At 40.5% G+C, this 20,807-nt stretch overlaps 1 protein-coding gene across 1 annotated transcript in view; it reads right to left on the reverse strand.

Annotated features, from left to right (window-relative positions):
- The window catches only part of SAMSN1 (SAM domain, SH3 domain and nuclear localization signals 1), a 96,839-nt gene extending 76,506 nt beyond the window's left edge, over window positions 1–20,333 (reverse strand). The window contains exons 1-3 of the mRNA XM_009477147.2: window positions 20,270–20,333; window positions 16,796–16,932; window positions 2,461–2,598 (exon numbers count right to left, since the gene is read on the reverse strand). Coding sequence (XP_009475422.2) covers window positions 2,461–2,598; window positions 16,796–16,819 — 162 coding nt within the window. The 5' untranslated portion in view covers window positions 16,820–16,932; window positions 20,270–20,333. The remainder of the gene's footprint in view (window positions 1–2,460; window positions 2,599–16,795; window positions 16,933–20,269) is intronic.
- Window positions 20,334–20,807: the final 474 nt, after the last annotated feature.

Raw genomic sequence — 20,807 nt, forward strand, 5'->3', positions numbered from 1 at the left:
GAAATAGCAGATAAGATTACACATAGTACTTTGGCCTTAGCAGCATTTTTCCATAGGTCTTACTGCTGACACGTCATCACTAATCTTGTTTTCCATTTCTAGAGAGTATTTTATAAATAATCATGTTGATTCTACAGCCAGCACAGTGACACAGCATCCAACCGTTATTCTAAGTGCTGAGCTGAATATTCTCTCAAAACAGAACAAAATAAAACCCACAGCCAGTGTTAGGAAGCTTCTTGTTAATATCTAGTGAGCCAACAGTTTGTTTACCCATTTACTGTTGCTTTTATTGATGATGAAATTTAAATTTAGTGATGAATAAATGTGCCATCACTAAAATATCTCCTTTAGGAAGACAGAACTGTATGATAAGAGTTAGCAGAAACCAAAGTGCTAGATTTTTCTATTCATTGTTGTACACATATCTTCATGGACTACGCAGTGCCATCCCACAAAAACAGCACAGAGCAGTGTGAAAAATGTTTTGCCGCAATTTGTTCAGATTAACATACAGGATTTTCTAATCCTACACTAGTAGCAAATCTGCTTCTCCAGGCTGTCTCAGTGAAAATAATGTTCTGTATTGAATAGGTTAATTACTTTTATTTAGGTGAAAAATTTATGAAGCCTAACTCTATACTAATATAATGAAGAGTCTTAAGTAATGCTGTTAAATCAGAAAACAGAACAAAACAAGAAAAATCAAGAAACAAAAAGCCTGAGGTAAACTATCACTGCACTTTTAATTCTTAGTCTTACACATTGTGAAAACCTGGTGCTGGGGATGTGTGTCTACCATACCTTGAGAAGATAAAGCATAATTTCTAGTAATTACCTATTGTGAAGTATATTAGGGGGTCATATGTCACATGCTGGGCACAAACCAGAAAACAAATCTGCTTTCAGTTTTTGGTTTACTTCATCTGAATGCTGTTCCTAGCAGATAAACATCTATTGGACAAAGAAATAGTAGTGTAGTTGTCATATTAACTGTTAAGTTGGTTTGTAGTCACAGCAGAGGGGAAAAAGACTGAATAGATGTAGGAGCTGAACTATAATGTCTAGCTTTGTTAGTAGAATGTCATGTTTCAATATGGTTGTATAACACAGCCCTAGCCAAATAGCTAGAGCTTCACACAACTGAAATACTGCAAGTATGCTAGGATCAGGTTACAGCTGTATTTCACAACCATGATTAAACACACTTAGCTGGAACAGAGTAGAGGTGGCTCATTTTTATAGTAACAAGGTCGCCATCTGATAATGGGGAGAAACCTGTCACACAGGAGAACATCTACCACCTACTACAGTAAAATTATAATGCAGGGACATTGCAGAGCCCAGGCTCATAGATCTGTGGTGACACTATGAGGAATCATCTTGAGATCTCTGCACTGCTACGCTCTCAAACCAGGACCATTATATAAAGGACCAAGGTGATTATCTGGAAGAGAGAGACATGTGCGGAGTGAGATGGTTGCAGCAGAAGCGTCTGAGAAGAACAAATTATTTCTGTTCCTCTAGGAATTCAACAAGTGCATGCCGCAATTCCCCAGCCATTCACCTATCCCACCAGCCCCAGCACTCTCTCCACACAAATCCTGTGTGCAAACCCGTTGTGTGATATTGCAATACCATAGGCCCAGCAGTCTTATAGGTACCCAGTACCTAACCCAGAGCACAGATGGGTAAAGCCTGGCATAATTTCTGAAGGGAGGACTGTCTCTCTTCTTTGAATAATGAACATCCTTGTTTTCTCTTTATTCCTTCACCAGACTGCAACATATGTTGCTATAGATAGAGAGAGTCATTATAAATGAAGGAGCATTGTAAAGCAGAGAACAGAGATTATGAAATGAAAAAGATTATGAAATTTAATATACTATGTTAAAGTACTTGTCAAAGCCTCAATGATATATTATACCAATAACATACCAATAATAAAGGATTAAGTAGGGTAACATTATTTAGGAAGAAAAAAATCCAGAAGACAACCTCCTTCACATGTTTACCTAATGAGCTTTTGTAAAATGTAAAGGTTATTCCAGAGGCCATTAGTTACAAAATTCATACAACTCACACTTTAGAAATGCATTTTTTGTTAATAAAAAGGACCATCAAAACCACCAATAATATATCCTCTACAGTACTAATATCTGTATCCAGCATTTTCATATGCTATTACTTGCAAAGAGAAATTCCCTCTTACAATGAAGCTGCACTAATCTCACTTTGCTGCTAGCTGTATAGAAACTCATGACCTGTTTTTCAAGTGTGCTTGTTAAGACTGGACAGAAATCAGGTCATTGGCTACAGAGATGAGCTTTGAACAGTGGCTCTAAAGAGCCTAAATAGTTCAAACTCTCAGTTAAGCCAGCTGAACATACATGTGCCTGCCTACAGAGTAATATTTTTTTGCAAAATACATTGCATACTTTGCAATTAAATTTTACTTACCAAAGATGTAGACCTATCAGGTGGTCCACAGTTTACATGCGTGCTCACTGGAGTGCTAGCCCCCCTGTCAATAGTAGTTGTATCCTTGGGTTCTTGATGTTCTGGGACAGGCTCATACAAGCTGTCCATTGAGCCCTCCTAAAATATATTTAAAAACAGATTTGCAAAGAAGAACACTTGTGAACACATTAAAATAATAGTAATTAAAAAATCAAGCAGTTTCTGTGGTTTACAAAATAGAAAGAGTGATTTTCCTCCCCTATCTTTTGAAATCCTGTATTTACTTCTTTCTCTAAAAAAGCATATAGAAATTGGTTATTCTAAGTACCCAGATGCTGGAGTTCACAGTATTACAGTTTGTCAGAGGTAAAGCTGAGGGTACAACAAAAATGAACATTAACCGCTCAGAATAAGTAAAATCAGGTGTATATCTCCACCTGAATATTACATGAAAATTCCTGTGAAAACTATGAAAACTATAAACCATGAAAATTTCCATATAAACTATAAAAATGTTTTATAGTTAGTACTTCTTCTTCATGGGAAAAAGTTGATTTGATGCAGAAGGGTAATCCTATTCCTTAGAAATGAACGGCAATGATGCTGCCAGCTCCCAGAATTTGAGTCATGATTTAGGTCCCCAAAATAATGAGAATTGCTAGAATTAAAACCAAATTCCATTTGCATTCAAATTTTTGAACTCTGTGTTATAATGCACATGTAAGGGTTCTTTGTCTCCAACCACCAAGAATATAAACATTTTAACAGAAACTAAGATTTTCACATTTATCCCACAACTCCAAGAGCCAGAATTACATATACACACTACCAATCCATAATTCAAGAGTTAAATGAAAGCAGATAGTAAAACTAAAGACACTCTAACTAATGATCCTAGATTTTAGATGTTGCCACTTTGATCTGCACTGAATATTTTTCAAATTAATTTTGATTACTGATTTTAACTGCATTAATTAAGGAATAAGTCAAATTTATAGCAATATGACTTACAGCAGAGCAACACAATTGAAATTACCATGGCATACTATTATTTAAAAGCATTTGTTCCTCTAGTACAGAAGATAAACACAGATGTATATTTGAAGTTATATTGTTAATATGTAGAGCTTTACAGGCAATATTATTGACTGGTGAAACAGCAGTTCAAAGACGTGACCAATTTTTGCAACCACAATGTTTATTTATGGATCTTTATTTGCTTCAGTCGACTAGAGCCTTGATAAGCAAAGATAAATGTTGTGGGAGAAACATTAAAAGTTGAACCTCTTGAAAATACTTGAGTTATATACTGGAATTTATTCTAGGAAGTAATGAGTTAATGCTTCCTGGGAAAGTGGTGCATGGCTTATGAAGCACACTACACATGGCTTGGGCTCCTAACAGCCAGTTGAGCCTGGGTTTTGACAGAAACTGCTTTTATTCATAAGCATTTTTTTTTTTTTCTTACTGTTTCTTACTTCAACTATGTTGCCATGTAGCAATGATGGTTCAGGCTCCTGGTCTGAAGTTGTGGATTGAGCATTTCTAGACAAAAATGATGAGTTTAAAACCTTGTTACATGCTTCCAGGATTCTGCAATGTAAAATGTAACCATATACTTCTCCCTCAATAGGGAATAATACAGAATTTTGGTGAAGGGAGTATTTAATTAAGAGTTGGAAGCATAAAGGACAGCTTGTGTGAAAGAGAGAGCATGAGAAAGAGAAAAGGAAGGGGAAGAGAGGGCAAAGAAGAGTTAAAGGAGAGAAAAGGGAGAGGAAGAGAGAGGAGGAGAGTAAGAAAAGGGAGGAAAAGAAGACAGAAAGAGGCAAAGAAACCTATGTGAAAGAGAGAAGGGAGGGAAAAAGCAAGAATGAGAGAGGGGAAAGAGATGGGAAGAGAGAAGAAGAGGGGAGAGACAACAAGAGAGAAAGGGAGAGAAAGCATAAGGGGGAGCATGTGAGAATGAGTGCTTAAGAAAGGGAGAGAGGGAGAGCGTGAGAAAGCTCAGACAAGAGAGAAAGCTCATGTAAGATGGAGCACCAGAGTGCAAGAATGAGCAAGTGTGTAAGAAAAAGTAAGTACACGGAAAAAGAGCAAGTGCACATGAGAAAGTGAGGGCATGAGAAAGAGGATGCATGCAAGAAGTGGAGCACATGAGAAAGCACAAGTGCACATGAGAAAGAACACAAGAAAAAGCAAGTGCACAAGGAAGAGCAAGGACACAGAAGAGAGAGCGGATGAAGATGAGAAAGAAAGAGATGAGATAGGAAGGGGGAGAGAGAGAATGCATGAGTGCAAGTGAGATAAACCATGAGAGAGAGAGTGAATGAGAGAGTGTGAGAAAGAACACATGAGAAAGGTCAAATGAGAAAGAGAAAGCTCGCCTGAGGAAGAGTGAGCATAAGGGCATGGGGAAGGGTGAGAGTGCATGAGGAAGTACATGAGTATGTGAGAGAAAGTGCATGAGAAATAGCAAGTACATGTGAGGAAGAGCCAGGGAATGAGAAAGAGTGAAGGCATGAGAACGAGGGAGGGCACCAAAAAGACTGAGGGCACAGAAAGGGGCAAGGGTGTGAGAAAGGGGGGGCACTCAAGAAAGAGGATGCACAGAACGTGTGTGAGCATGGACAAAAAAGTGAGCAAGAGAGCAAAGGCATAAGAAAGAGTGAGTGCATGCATGCAAGAGTGTGAGAAAGAACACACAAGAAAGAAATAGTGTGTAAGAAACAGAATGTGTGAAAAGGTGCAAGAAAGAGATGGCATGAGGAAGAATGCGAGCCATAAGAGCATGGGAAAGAATGAGTGCACAGTTGCAGGAAAGGCCACAAGGTTGCAAGGAAGGGTGCAAGCTTGTGAGAAAGAAAGTGAAGGTGCAACAAAGAGACCAGGCATGAGAAAGAGAGCGAGGGTGTGAGAGGAGCGGGCATGAGAAAGAGCTTGCCAATATCCAGAAAGAGCAAGTGTGCAAGAAAAAGTCATCATGAATGAGGAAATAGTATAAACATGACAGAAAGAGAGGGAGAGAGAAAGAGCGAGAAAGCAAGAAAGAGCAAAAGCTAAATAAAGCAAGGAAAAGTGAGAGAGAAAGAGGGAAGGTGAGATCAAGAAAGAGAGAAAGATCATTTGAGAAGGAGTGCTAAAGAACAAGAGAGAGAAAGAGTGTGTGTAAAAGATCAAATGAGAAAGAAAGCCCACATAAGAAACAATGAGTGTGAGGGCACAAGGGTGGGATAAAGCACTTAAACATGTGAGAGTGTGATTGCGTGAGAAACAGCAAGCATGTGTGAGGAAGAATGAGGGTGCAAGAAAGAAGGAGGGCACCAAAAAAGCAAGGCCACAGGAAAGGGGAAGCACGTCAGAAACAGAATGCACAAGGAATAAAGAGGAAGACAGCACAAGAATCATAGAATCATGGAATCACAGAATCATAGAATGGTTTGGGTTGGAAGTGACCTTAAAGATCACCTGGTTCCAACTCCGCTGCCATGGGCAGAGACACCTTCCACTATACCAGGTTGCTCAAAGCCCCATCCAGCCTGGCCTTGAACACTTCCAGGGATGGGGCATCCACAGCTTCTCTGGACAACCTATTCCAGTGCCTCACCACTCTCATAGTGAAGAATTTCTGCCTTATTTCTAATCTAAATCTACCATCTATTAGTTTAAAGCCCTTACCCCTCATCCTATCACTACATGCCCTTGTAGAAAGTCCCTCTCCAGCTTTTTTGTAGGCCTCCTTCAGGTACTGGAAGGCTGCTATAAGGTCTCCTCAGAGCCTTCTCTTCTCCAGACTGAACAACTCCAATTCTCTCAGCCTGTCTTCATAGGAGAGGTGCTCCAGCCCTCTCATCATCTTCGTGGCCCTCCTCTGGACTTGGTCCAACAGGGATGCAGGAGGAAAGACAGAGATGGATTGAGAAAGAACACGTGTGTGAGACAGCAAGCACAAGGATGTAAAAAGGATCTAGCAGAAGGTTTTGAGAAAGGGTGTGAGGGCACAAGAAAGTGAGGGTGTGAGAAAAATCAAGGGCACAAGAAAAGGAGAGATCATGACAAAGGAAACCTGCATGCAAGAGAGGGAGCATGTGAGAAAGAAAGTGCACATGAGAGAGAATGAGAGAGTACAAGAGAGAAAGAGACAGAGAGTGCACGTGAGAAGGCATGCTCACAAAAAAGAGAGAGCTTACCTGACAAAGACCGAGCAGGAGGGCATAGGAAAGGGTGAGTGCAAGAAGGGGCATGGTTGAGGGCAAGAGAACACAACAGCACAAGAAAGTAAGCACACAGAAAAACAAAAGCACAAGAAAGGCAAGAGCATGAGAGAGGGCAAGTGCTTGAAAAAGGGAGTGTGAAAAAAAAAGTGCAAGTGTGCGTGAGCAAAGGTGCAAGAAAGCACACATGCAAGAGAAAGAAGGGAGAGTGCAAGAAGCGGGGGGGGAAGAGAGAGAATGTGAGAAAGCGAGTGTGCTGGAAAAAGATGGCATGCAAGGAAAAAAGCATGCATGAGAAAGCAAGCATGAGGGCATGAGAAAAACAGAGTGCGAGGGTGCAAGAAAGGTTGTGAGGTCACAAGAAAGGGCACGATGGTGTTAGAAAGGAAGCACTGGCACAAGAAAGGATGTGATGGCCTGAGAAAAGGAGCAGGCAGAAGAAAGGAAGTATGGGTGGGAAAGAGAGTGCCCATGAGAGAAAATTAAGGGGGAACAGAGAGGCACAGAGCAAGAGAGAGGGAGGGGGAGAGGGAAAGAGTGGGAGACATCACAAGACAGTTTAGAAAGGGGGAGAGAGATCCCATGAATAGTACAGAAAGAGTGTGTATGAGGAAGAGATGGAGTGTGAAAGAGCAATTGTGCAAGAAAGAAAGCATGTGCAAGAAAGTGAACGTGGGGGCATGAGAAACAGTGAGAGTGAGGTTGTGAGAAAGGGGGTGAGGTCATGAGAATGGGAGAGGGGGTGTAAGAGCGGGTGCAAGGCCATGAGGCAGAGAGGGTGTGAAAAAGGGAGCAAGCAGGAGAAGGAGCAGGACAATTTGTGAGAAAGAGTGCAAATGTGAGAAACAGTGAATGCGTGCAAGGTAGAAAAGGAGCACCTGTGAGAAAGCTCTCAAGAAAGAGAGAGAGGGAGTCCAAGAAAGTGAGCACAAGAGCCTAAGAATGAGTGACAGAATGAATGAGAAAAGTGCAACAAAGAGAGTGAGGTTGTGAGAAGAGAAGTGGGTGAAAGAGCAGGACCATGTGTGAGAAAGAGAGGGCACAATAAGAGGTGGGTGTGAGGGCACAGGAAAGAGAGCTAATGTGAGAAAAAGCAAGTGTGCAAGAAAGAGTTTGAGTGTGTGAGAGAGATGGCAAGAAAGAGATAGTCTCTGAAAGAGAGAAAGAATGAGGAAGAACAAGGGAAAAGAGGAAGAAAGGGGCAGGGAGGAGATAAAGCTCAAAAAGAGTTTGAGAGAGGGACCACACCAGAAACCAAGAGACAGTATGGCAGAAGAGGAGAAAGCACACATGAGAAAATGAGTGTGAGAGCATGAGAAAGAACAAGGATAACGTTGAGAGAAAGGGTGTGAGGTCACAAGAAAGAGCATTATCAACTGTGAGAAAAAGCAAGTGCATGTGAGAAGGAGAGCTAGATAGAGGGAGAGAAAGATACAGAGAGAGATAAAGGGCCCCCAAGAAAGAAAGCTCTCAAGAAAGAGGGACATAAAGCTTGCATGAGAAAGAGTAAGCATGAGAAAGGATGGGCCTGAGGGCACAAGGAAAAGAGCCAGCACACAAGAAACAAGGGAGAGCAAGCACACAAGAAAGAACAAGGTTGTGAGAACGAGGAAGGGTAAAAAAATTAATAAGGACACAAGAAAGGGAGGTGAAGAATGAGCATGTTAAAGAGTGATGGGGAGAGACAAAGGGGGAGACAAAAAGGGATAAGAGAATATGAGGAGAGAGGGGGAAAGAAATAAAAAGACGACACGAGAATAAGAGAGAGAGGAAAAAGAGGGGGAGAGGGAAGGCATAAGAGAGAGAAAGAAGGGAAAAAGCAAGGCAGATAATGAGGCAGGTCATGAATGGGTGAGGTAGGGATTGTGAGGGAGACTGCACTAATAAGGGCGTTTAGGAAAGAGAGGTGGTGTGAGAAAGTGAGCACAAGGTCATAAGAAAGCATGAACAAGGTTGCGAGAAAGGGTGCAAGGTCACGAGAAAGACGGTAACATTATAGGAATGGGGGCACAGCCATGAGAAAGGGTACAAGGGCATGAAAAGGGGTGCATTGCTGCAAGAAAGAGCAAAGGCATAAGAGAGTGAGTGAGCATGGAAAAGCATGATCATGTGTGATAAAGAGCAAGTGCATGTGAGAAAGTGCATGTGCGCACATGAGAGAGAATGAGGTAAGGAGTGAGAGAGAGGCATAAAGCAAGAAATGGAAGGAGAGACACATGCAAAGAGACCAAAAGAGAGAGGAAGATAGAGAGAAGGAGACAAGGATACAGAAAATGAAAGACAAAACAGTGAAGTGGGAAGAGAAAGAAAGAGTGAAACAGAGAAAGTGAGAACTCAAGGAAGAAGGAGCGAGGGAGCATGTGTGCAAGAGACAGGGAGAGTGTGGAAAGGATAGAGAACATGCACATGAGAGAGTGAGTGCAAGAGCATGAGAAAGAGTGAGAGTGAGGTTGCAAGAAAGAGCATAAAGGTACAAGATAGGGTGCACGAGTGCAAGGAGAAGCATGGATGTGAGAAAGGCAGTGGCCACAAGAAAGAATATGATCACTTGCAAGAAAAAGAAAGGGTACACAAAGAAGAAGGATAAAGATGGAGAGAGGGAGAAAGAGAGAGAGAGCATGAAAGAAGGAGGGGAGGGAGCAAGAAACAGGGGAATATGGGAAATGGCAAGAGAGCACAAAAGAGAAAGTGCATGCGAGAAAGCTAGTGTGAGTGGGTAAGAAAGCAAGCATGAGTTTGCAAGAAAGGGTGCAATGTTGCAAGAAATAGTGCAGAGTCAAGAGAAAGGGCATGAGATAACAAGCACACATGAGAAAAAGAGAGCATGCACAAGAAAGAGTGCACATGACAGAAAGAGAGAGAAGGAGGGAGAGGAGTCAGTAGGAGAGAGAAAGAGAGAAAAGAGAGGAAACAGGAGAGAGAGGTAGAGGGAGAGCAATAGACTGAGTGTGAGAGTGGGGGAAAGGGTGGACACAAGAGAAAGTGAGGGCAAGGGTGCAATATGTGTGAATATGTGAGAAAATGCAAGTGCAAAAAACAGAGAAAGCACATGAGAAAGTGAGAGCATGAGAAAGGGAGAGCACTTGAGAAAGGGAGTGCAGAAGAAAGCATGAGTGTATAGAAGAAAGGGAACACAGGAGAAAAAGAGTGGGGGCATGAGCGTGCAAGAAAAGGAACAGAGAAAGTGAGAGGATGTGAGAGAAAGGTGGAAAGAGAAAGAGAGAGGCACGGTGCAAGAAATAAAGCATATCTGAGAAAGCAAGCATCAGGTTGTGAGACTGAATGTGAGGATGGAAGAAAAGATGTGAGGTTGTTAGGGTGCAAGGTTGTGAGAAAGGGCATGCAGCTGCAAGAAAGGGTGTGAAGATATGAGAAAAGGAATGGGCATGAGAGGGTGTGCATAAGAGAGAGAGAAAGGGGAAGAGATAGTGTGTGAGTAAGTGAGTGAGTGAGAAAGTGAGCAGTCAAGAAAGGGAGAGAGAGAGCATGTGAATAAAGAGAGTGTGCTGGAAAGAGATTGCATGAGGAGAGGTGGCATAAGAAATTGCATGCAAGGGCATGAGAAAGAGCAAGGTCACAAGAAAGGGCACAAGGTTGCAAGAAATGGGGTAGGGACATGAGAAAGGGCACAAGAAAGGGAGTAAGGGTGCAAGAAAAGGAGCGGGTGCAAGAAAGAATGACTGAGAAAGAGCAAGCACATGAGAGAGACTGTGAGAGAGAAAGAGCAAGAAAAATAAAGGGGGGGAGAGCTTTCGAGAAAGAAAGCTCTCAAGAAGAGGGAGGAGAGAGATAATGTATGAGGGAAAGACAGAGATAGCACAAAAGAAGTGAGAGAGCATAATAAAAAGCTTGTGCAAGAATCCAAGCATGGGTATGTGAGAAAGAGTTAGTGCAGGGTCACAAGAAAAGGCATGAGGTTGTGAGGACAGCGAGGGCATGAGACATGGAGCAAGTGCACCAGCATGTGAGAAAGAGTGGGCATGTGCATGAGAGAAAGAATGATTGAAAGAGGGATAGCAGGATGGAATGAAGGGGAAGAGAAGGAAGGGGAGGGGGGAAAGGGGAAGGGAGAGAAAAAGAGAGAGAAAGGGAGAGAGGCCATGTGAGTAAGAGTGTGCAGGAAAGAAAGACATGGCAGAAAAGAAAGAAAGCATGTGCAATAAAGTGAGGGTGCGATAAAGAGTGAGAACAAAGTCACAAGAAAATGTGCAAAATAATAAGAAAGGGGTGTGAGAAAGCAGATACAGGTGTGAGAAAAGTGCAAGAAGGTGAGTGAGAAAGAGAGTGAGGTCGTGAGAAGGGGAGTGGGCATTAGAAAGATTGTGACCATGTGCAAGAAAGAGCAAGCATGGGATAAAGAGCAAGTTCATGTGAGAGAGAATGAGAAAGAGATAGAGCGTGACAGAGAAAGAGTGGACAAGTAAGAAAAAGAGAGAGAGCGCACATGTGAGAAAAAGCAAGTGTGAAGGTGTGAGAAACATCGGGCATGAGAAAGGGCGTGGGAGTGAGAGGAGGCATGAGCATGTGCGAGAGAGCAAGGGTGTGCAACAAAGCACATGAGAAAGAGCTAAAGCATGAGAAAGGTAGTGTGTGTGAGAAAGCAAGAGAAAGAAAGAGTGATAGAGAGTGCAAGAAAAACAGAGAGACTGAGAAGGGTCATGAGAAACAGCATGCAAGAACAAGAGAGTGTGTGAGAATGAAAAAGCATGAGAAAAAGCACCAAAAAAAAGAATGTGAGAATGAGAGAGCTTGAGCAATACAAAGAGTGAGCGCAAGCATGGGCTCAAGAAAGGGCTAAAGTGTGGGAAAGAGTGAGGGCACAAGAAAAAGCAAGGGCACATGAGAGAGTGGCCTCAAGTAAGAGCAGGCACAAGAAAGAGTGAGTGTGCACGAGAGAGGACGTCCAAGAAAGTGAGTGCAAGAAAGGAAGCATGCACAAGAAAGCACAAAAGACTGGAAAGAAAGCATCCAACAAAGAGAAAACGCACCTGCAGTTTACAAAAGAATTTTCTTTGCTGACTGGTTTTATACTTTGTAGGAATATATTTCCCTTGTAGAAGGTAAATACTGAAAGAAATAACTTTCTTTCAGGGCAACTCAAAGTATTTAAGCAAAAATGAAATTTTCTTGTTTTCCTTTTTTTTTTTTTTTAAGTTAGGTCTACTTTTATACGAAAAAACATAATGTCAGTAGTTTTCCATTTCACATATCAACTCCTTTAGTAGTCCTGATCACACTAAATAGCACAGAGCAATATGAGAGAGAGCAGAAGAAAACATCGACTTAGTTCTGGAGTAGTTAGTACATTTCCTTTCTTCTCCATGGGATGAGAAAGTCTTTTGAAGCCCTTTGCCTCAGGACTTTTATGGGAGAAAAGGTCCTAGTTCAGATCTAGAAGAAAATAATTGTCTGTAGCTCTTTTCTTTGCATATTATTATCATGGCATGCAGAGACTAGATCGATCATAAGGCCAAGAGAGATGCATTTAGTAGTGCAGTCAGGTCATTCTCGAGCTCAGTGTTTCAATGTGAACTCCTGTGTATTGTGGGCTGATAGCAATCCAGCTAAAATAACCAAGGAGTATATGAAGATGATTACATGGGAAGCACTACAGAGCTCAACCACTCAGATCTCTTCTGCTCACACTACACTTCAGAGAATGGTCTTTCCATATTCAGGTAATCCTTCTTTGTTAAAACACATGTTTTTAAGTCAAATTCATTTCTAAGTAACATTACGCTCCAATAGCCACAGCAGCATTAGCATCCTTCTATTTACTCTAGGGTTTCTTTAACATATGGAGGCTCCATCTAATTAGTAATATATCTATTGCACCACTTTTATTAATACTTACTTTCACTGCATCTTTCACCATAGAAACATTAGTTAGTGCCAAGGGCTGTTTCAGTTTATAACATTAGATGTAATGTATTTTACATTGTGCTGTCAGCATATCTTTAAACCAACTATCAAAATAAAATATATAAATAGTTCAATGCTACTGAAAATGGCTAAGACAATTAGACTTTCACTCAGTACTTAACTTTATGTTTTACTAGCAAAAGTGGTGGTTAGAAAACTACCATATGGAAGAGAAATAGACAAATGCAAGGGATCTTATTTGGCTTAAACCCTAAGATCAGTGCTCAACTTGAATAACTGATCTGAGCAACCCTGTGATTAGGAGTGTTGCCTTCTTTCCCTACTGCCCTTCTTGCACAGGTTTCTGATATACAAAATGTCGGCACCTCTTGAGTATCTGAAATTCTTCCCTGTCTTCATTAGTTCCATTACTAATGCTACTGTTCACGGCCAAAGGTGGCAGGATCTAGCCTTTAAGTATTGCCTTGTGTAAGGAAGACTTTCATGCCCCTCACACCCACGCTCTTAAGAAAACTTTACTGAAATACAGTTTTTCTTTGAAATAGAAATACATCTGACTGTACCTCTCTTAGTAAATGGAATGATGGACAAGAATGAACCAGGCTACTGTAACATGATCACCTGCACTGGTGCCCCCTGCCAGAACAGTCCCTGGCCCACACTTGTCTTATGTCAACTAACAGACATCCAAACGACTCATCAGCAAAGTTGTTAAAACACCATCAAAACCCTACTTGACAGGCAGGTTGCATGCAGCCACCTTGTTTTGGAGGGTTTGCTAGAGCACACACAGGTTCTTGCATGCTAAGGAGGCTCAATGCCTGGACTTGTTCCTGGATGTGTGTACTTTTTCAATAGAGTTGGAGCCTCTGTCTTCCTTGTGAGTCCAAAAGTAGAGAAATATCTGAAAAACCTGTTATTTGGGCTAAGTGTACAACCATGGTCAAAGACGGCCCCATCCAAAGAGACAAGTCTGCTGCTTCAAGGAGTAAATGCTACGAAACCAGTAAAAGTATACCCTATCAGAAAAGAGAATAACCCAGGACAGGATTAACTAGTAGTATTCCAGGTGAATTGGCACTAACCCCACTGTGTATGTCCTCAATATTGGAGAGTTGATTCAGGAAAATAATGTAAAAAACCCCCAAAACTCTACCTTAACTAAAGGACTTCATGATTCAATAATACCTTTTATTTCTCAGATATATAGGAAGCTGCCATTTATTAGGCAAGGTATCAAAACAGATGGTTTGGTGACATAATTTCTTGCAATTCATACAGAAGCAATGCTTGATTTGGGCAACTCTCTGTATATTGTCCATAATACAAACAGTATTGTTCTGATTTAATTGTCTGACATGCTAAGCACCATAAGATAGAAAAGACACTGCAAATTCAGTGTCTAATGTTGACCTTTTAACATGATATGTCTACAAAAGAAGCGACATTTATGCTTTCGATCATTTTGTAAATGGAAAAGGGACACAAGGTTTTGAAGGCAAGTCTAATTTGTTTGCAAATCCCCTGAGACCAAGGCAATGAGTCTGATACAAAATTAATCTCAGTTGAGAAACCAAATCATTCTGAAGTCAACTCAGGACACAAAGTACTGCTGGGGAAAGACCCCATGCTGGAGCACAGATACTAGGAGATCAAAGGGCTCTCAGGTGGCAACAGAGGGCTTCAAAGTTGGCAACAGATTGGAGTAATTTCAGTCTGCTTCCCTGGGAAGGACAGAGTCCAGTCCAGGCTCCAAAGCCCTTACAACCATCTTGTGACACTTGAGTGTCTTCAGCCTCAATGTCACCACTTGCTAGACTGGCCCATAACACTATGTTTCTCATGCTAAAAATATGTCTCAGTTTTATGGACAGGTATGGAAGCAAACCCAAAGAGAGTCAAATCCAACAGCATGAACTGATGTTCTTTTAACTACCACAGTGTTCCACCACTTTGGATCAGCCAGAATTCTGGTTCTACTCTGTTTTTAAACAGAATGCTCTTGTCATTCCCTCAGATTGTAGCTTACTTTAACCACTATACTCCGTAGGGTAGAAAACTATTGTCTGAGCTATAAAACAATGTACTTTAAAAATATATGCATATGTACACACACGTGTACACACAAGCACACAGTCATTGCAGTCAGAAATCTTATCAGTCAGTCTATATGAGGAAAATACTTCCACAAGAATACTATTTTTTTGGCCAGCTCTTTTTGTTCTGTCTGCCAATAGTCTAACATGTCTTCCATGGTTTCAGGTTTAGCAGTTACTGCAAATGTTCACCTGATGTAAATCAGCAGTGACTTCTATTCATCAGTGGCTATTTGCATCTACTAAGGAGCTGGCTCCTCTAGTATCTTTAAAAGTTGCCTTTAAAGCCTAATTATTTTGTTGCTGTGCATTATTTCTGACTTGACTCTCTTGAAGAGAAAAATACCCTTATATTGATACTTCAACCACTTTGTTGCTAGCCTTTTCACAGTCACAGGACAACAGAGTAAAAGTAGCTAGTGTACATACTTGGATCACTAGCTCATTTCCAAGCCAGACAATCTGATTACAGAAAGAAACTGCACTGTGTCGCATGCATAGGCAGGACTGCCCAGGGCTCTGAGTTTTATGAAATACATTAGTGACCTATGAATTAGTTTTAGATTCTAGTAACTTGTGAGGTGTTTTGCTAGGTGCCTAAAAGATTATCAAAGCGGACAGAATGGCTTCCATGGAAAGCTTGTAAAGAACGAAGGTTATCTTCTTAGCAGCATATCTTTAAACAGAACTAATTATTTCATTACAGAAACTATCACGGCACTAGCTTTCACTTGTCGGAACCATCCATTATTACTGCAGACATTACCTGCCTCACAGAAACGCCAGTTGCTACATACCCAGTTTAACAGAGAAACTGCAACTTGACCTACTCTCAGCCACATAATCTACCTCACATTTTGTCTAAATGCTAATTTCTCAGCTGATCAAGGCTCAACAGCTTTTTAAAAAGTGAACTACATAGAAAGCAAGAAGCTGCCCCAATGAAACAATAAAATATCGACAGAATAGTTCTGTCCCAAAGAACTTCAGAAATGAGTCTTTTCAAGCTGTTATAGACAGTCCCACAAAGTCCTCATTAACTTTGAACAAATACACAGGTATTCACATTAAACTATGATCAAAAGTGTCATTGAATTCCCAGGGAATTATTTTTTATGAGTGACTCTTGTCACAGAATCCTAAAATACCACTGCATTTTACTTTAAGTACTCCAAAACAGGTTTTAATCCTTATGATCTGGAGAACACCAGTACTTTGCACTAAGATAGCATTAGCAATTAGAAACAACAGTGAACACAAAGCAGCTCCCCTATTTGAATTTGTATCAATGCAGTTTGAATATTGATTTTTATTGTCCTTTCTAAACATATGGGGAAGATATACTAAATATCTGGACAAAAGATGAAAAATGGGCAAACAGATCTACTGTGCTATGTAAACACAGCAAATATACTCATCTGATTACCTTTACTAATACTGAGAATTGGTATTGGCAGATGGTTAAGCTTTGAAAACAGAAAGAGTTTCCATGGATTCCCTATCCTCATTTACCTCTTCATTCTGACCAGTTGTCTTGGGGCAAGGAAGGGGGGGGGGGGGGGGAGAAAGTGAAAAAAAACCCCAAACAAAACCAAACAACTGAAGAGTGTCTTAAATCAGCTCCTGTCTGTGAGTAAATATTGCCATATGACTGGATTAGCCCTGGTGACTATGTATTCATGCTTGGCTAATAGAAAACTAATGCTTGAAAAGTTCTAGCAGTTCTCCCAAACTACTTAAGAAGGAAAACAGATACTAGTATCTCAAAAAAACTAGCTTAAAGCACATTATAGCATACATATATATTCAGTAATTTTAAAATACATATGAGGCATTTTACTGTGTTGGGGTCAAATGCCTCATGTTTAAATCTACATGTTTTTGTAATAGTCACAGATAGTGCACAGTACATTTATTATGTTTTTTGCTTCATCTTATTTTTACTGAATCATATTTTGCTATGTATAATTTCTCATACATAAACTCTTTCATCTGTGCTAGAGAGACTCGCTGTTGTTACACAACCCTTGCAGAGTTTGTGATACAACACCTTGATTTTTTTTTTCATCCAAACACACACCCACCAGTTCAGTTTATCAAATCAGCAATCCACTAAATAAAAACATGTGTGTGTACACTTACCAGAGAAAAACAGAATAGATTCATGTTGGTATTGAGATCCACTCCAGCACCCCACAATTCTGCTCCACAAACTCCTGCTGCACAATGCAGCTCCTCCTTGCTCTCCCAGCTGTTTGTACATTTCTCCCTGGAGATTACTGCAAGATAAAATCCCTGCAATAATCCACTGGATTCAGAGCCCATTATCAAATGAGACAGGCTTCCCCAGCCCAGTACAAACTGTTTTCTGAATTAAAGAATGATGTTTACCAACAAAACAAAAGCATGGTCTGAATGATTATGATAGACTCGGGAAATGCTCTCTTGCAGGCTGCTGTTTCCATTTAGTTTATCATCTACTAGAAAGAAAACTCTTTCTGCCTAAGACCACTGGAACATACAGCTAACTCCAAGGCAAATCTTGTCAGCTTACTCAGATTATCAAAAGACAAACAGAAATTCTTGGAAAACACTGATTTTCTCTACAGATGGATTAATTTACAAAATTCAGTAATTCTTTTTGACTATATTTTGAATGGAAGCATCTTACTTAGGGACCTTGGAACAGAATCCTGAGGGTCACAATCAAATTATTAAAAAAACAAAAAACAGAAAACAAACGAAAACCTCACACTCTGGGCCTGTACACTAAAGAATAATTACCAAACTGAGTCTCAAATTGTTTCAGATTATGAAATACCTGAAATTAGACTGGTTTTGGAATAATATTGCCTCCCAACCCACAATTAATTTCCCATAGCTCTTACGTGAATGCTGTGATATTTGGTTACATGAGCAAGCAGCAGTTGGTACCAAAGAGATAAGCTGAAATTCACCACAAATGAAGAGGTAGTGTCATTTTGTGACCAAGATCTTGATTTCCTTTCTTTGAGCCCAGAGCTTCATATTTGTAAATGTCAAGCATCTCTTTCATTGCTCATACTTCTGACTATTTCAATTTATTCTAGTAATTTTGCAGTTTGATCCTGCAGCCCAGTGAATTTGAAAGGTACATTTTAACATAACTTAGTTTCTACCCCGAACAAAACCCAAACAAGGCTCACACAAAGGCATGCCAACAAACACCAGAGGACAGATAAGATTCAAGATTTTAAAACGAAAAGACCTTTAGTATGCAGATTTTCTATTTACTGTGAAATATATAAAAGTCTTTTTTGAAGGGTTTTCCCAGGCCTCCTTTTCAGTTATAATTTCGGGTTAGTTTCACATATTAGAAAAGTAGGGTTGGCTATGAAGAGCTTCATGAAAAATGTTATGGTTTAGAAGCCAATTAACAAGAGATTTCTCATTTACTCTTCCTACAAACTTGATGAACACTAACAGATTTTGTCAATTACCACCTAGTGACACTTTCCTAATGTGATTATACAAAAATAGACATCTGAGAGGCCTAGCTTGCCACACATGGGCTTGCATTTGCTCTGTGGCTCACTTGCTAGTTTCCTTGTAAGGGGGCAAGTTCTCATCCTTCCTGTGCCTCAGGTTCTCCAGCTGGAAAAATTGAAATAGCAGGACAAACCTCATGTGCAAAGTACTATGAAAGTAATGATCAAAAGCACCCTGTCCCAGCTATGGAGAATTACTTTTTTTTTTAAATGCCTATTTACAATAATAGCTATCTGGAAAACTCCAGAACGACTGAAGAGCTAGAAAAATGACATGATATAATAAGGAATCAACACCTAAGTAACTCAGAAAGATGTGTTTTTCATTCAGACTGATTTAGTCTCTTGATTTTGGGTTGTGGCTTTTGAGGGGGTTTTGCTATGCATATTTACTCTGAAACATTTAGGAAGAAGTTTCTTGATTTTATAACACAGATCCTCAAGGTAAGAGTAGCTAAGAAAGCACAGATCTTATACTGAGCTATTTGGTTTTCATTTTGCTTATATTTGCAGACATGCAGAAAAGAGAATAATTTAAGAAGAAAAACAAATTAAAAGATAAAAAGTAGCCTGTATCTACAGTTACAGACATACACATATATGGCAAGTAATTATGTAGGAAGGCAAAAATGCAGAGCTGTACAAGACAACCTTTTGTGAAGAGAGATAAATGCTCATCCGGAAATTTTTTAGGGCATTGGGCCAACTCTTGTTTCAGTTGTTCTTGCTTCACCATTTGGACAGATGCAATTCATCACATCAGGCTTGAAATCTCATGAGTTAGGCGCTACTCTATTGAAATAGAATGTGAAAACCAGAGGCAGGCTTTTTGCAAATACAGAGCTGAAGATTGAAACTGGGAGTCATACTGGTTTAGAATCTGTGGACGTGCCTCCTGAGTGCATGCCCCAGATGGCTTGTTTGACTTCCTTCATTCTCTGAAAGGCAGACCTCCAGCATTCAATTGCTCTCATTTCGTATCCTGGTGCATTCATCCTTTTGTTTCCATCTGTATGAGCTCCCTGCATGTATCTATACTGAAGGCATTATGGTGACAGTACCGGGTGAAAGTTATTCAAATCAGGTTTAAAATATTCAGTTCAAATACCCTGGTTGAGAATCAGAGAAATTTAACCCACTCTGATTTCCATTCTGCTGGGCTAAGAGCTTTACAAGAAATAGCCTTCGGTGAAGACTTCAAGTGGGATCCCAAAGCACTGCTGCGGATGTTCTGGATGCAAGTCACTAAGACCCTAAGACTAAAGACTGCAAATTTGTTATTATATGTTTTTGAGTACTTACATTGTTAAGACTCCTCTTATGAAAAGGTAACATTTTAGACCTCTACTAATTCACTGATATAGCCATCTGTAAGGGTCAAGTTTGTTGATAGGCCTAAACTATAGATAACATTACCCATCAGGTTCTGGTCCTAGACTAATGGATAAATTACAAACTGTGAGGAAACACCTACTGTAACAACTAAATAAGATGCAACAGCTTATGATTGGTCGATCTCCCTTCTTTTTTCCCTCCCACAGCATATCTATCCTTAATGAAAATGTACATCTGCTTCTCCTCTGATCATCATCTATGTGTCATCTGAGCATCTTCATACAGATTTACAACTAAAGAGCAAGAATGCTACTGCCTGATATAGTATGAGTGTTAAATATATAACTAATCATATGCTAAGTGGTCACATTTCTCTATTCACTCCACATAAAAGGCTGAACTACTATTTTATCATGAGCTCAAGGTAAACATAGTGCGTTGCTACTATGATCCACAGGCTATCCTGGTGGAAAGTGGGAGATTCAGAAATTAAGTCAGTTAGAGGCTTCCTCTTGGCTTTCTGTTGTGGTTTAACCACACAGCTGCTCGCTCACTCATCGCTGGGATGAGGGAGAGAATCAGAAGAATATAAAGTGAGAAAACTCGTGGGTTGAGATAAAGACAGTTTAATAGGTAAAGCAAAAGCCATGCACGCAAGCAAAGCAAAACAAGGAATTCATTCACTACTTTCCAGTAGCAGGCAGGTGTTCAGCCATCTCCAGGAAAGCAGAGCTCCACCACACATAACACTTACTTGGGAAGACAAAATGCCGTAACTCCGAACGTCCCCTCCTTCCTTCTTCTTCCCCCAGGTTTATATGCTAAGCATGACGTCATATAGTATGGAATACCCCTTTCGTCAGCTGGGGTCAGCTGTCCCGGCTGTGTCCCCTTCCAACTTCTTGTGCACCCCCAGCATACTCACTGGTGGGGCGGTGTGAGGAGCAGAAAAGGCCTTGACTCTGTGTAAGCGCTGCTCAGCAATAACAGAATCATCCCTGTATTATCAACACTGTTTTCAGCACAAATCCAAAACATAGCCCCATACTAGTTACTCTGAAGAAAATTAACCCAACTCTATCTATCGTCTCAGCCAAAACCAGCACACTCTCCCATTTCTTCCAAAAGAGACCGTGTGTCTACTTTCAGCAAGTGCCTACTCAATACACCACATATTCTCTAACATGTGAAGTGAACCATGTATGTGGCTCACTGGATAAAACCCCTGCCTCATTTAACCTCCTTCTGTTTACTTACAATAGGCAGATGACAAAGCAGTTCTGTGCAGAATG

Source organism: Nipponia nippon, unplaced genomic scaffold, assembly GCF_047370975.1.
Source record: "Nipponia nippon isolate SJK-2023a ecotype South Korea unplaced genomic scaffold, ASM4737097v1 scaffold_2, whole genome shotgun sequence".
NCBI lineage: Eukaryota > Metazoa > Chordata > Aves > Pelecaniformes > Threskiornithidae > Nipponia > Nipponia nippon.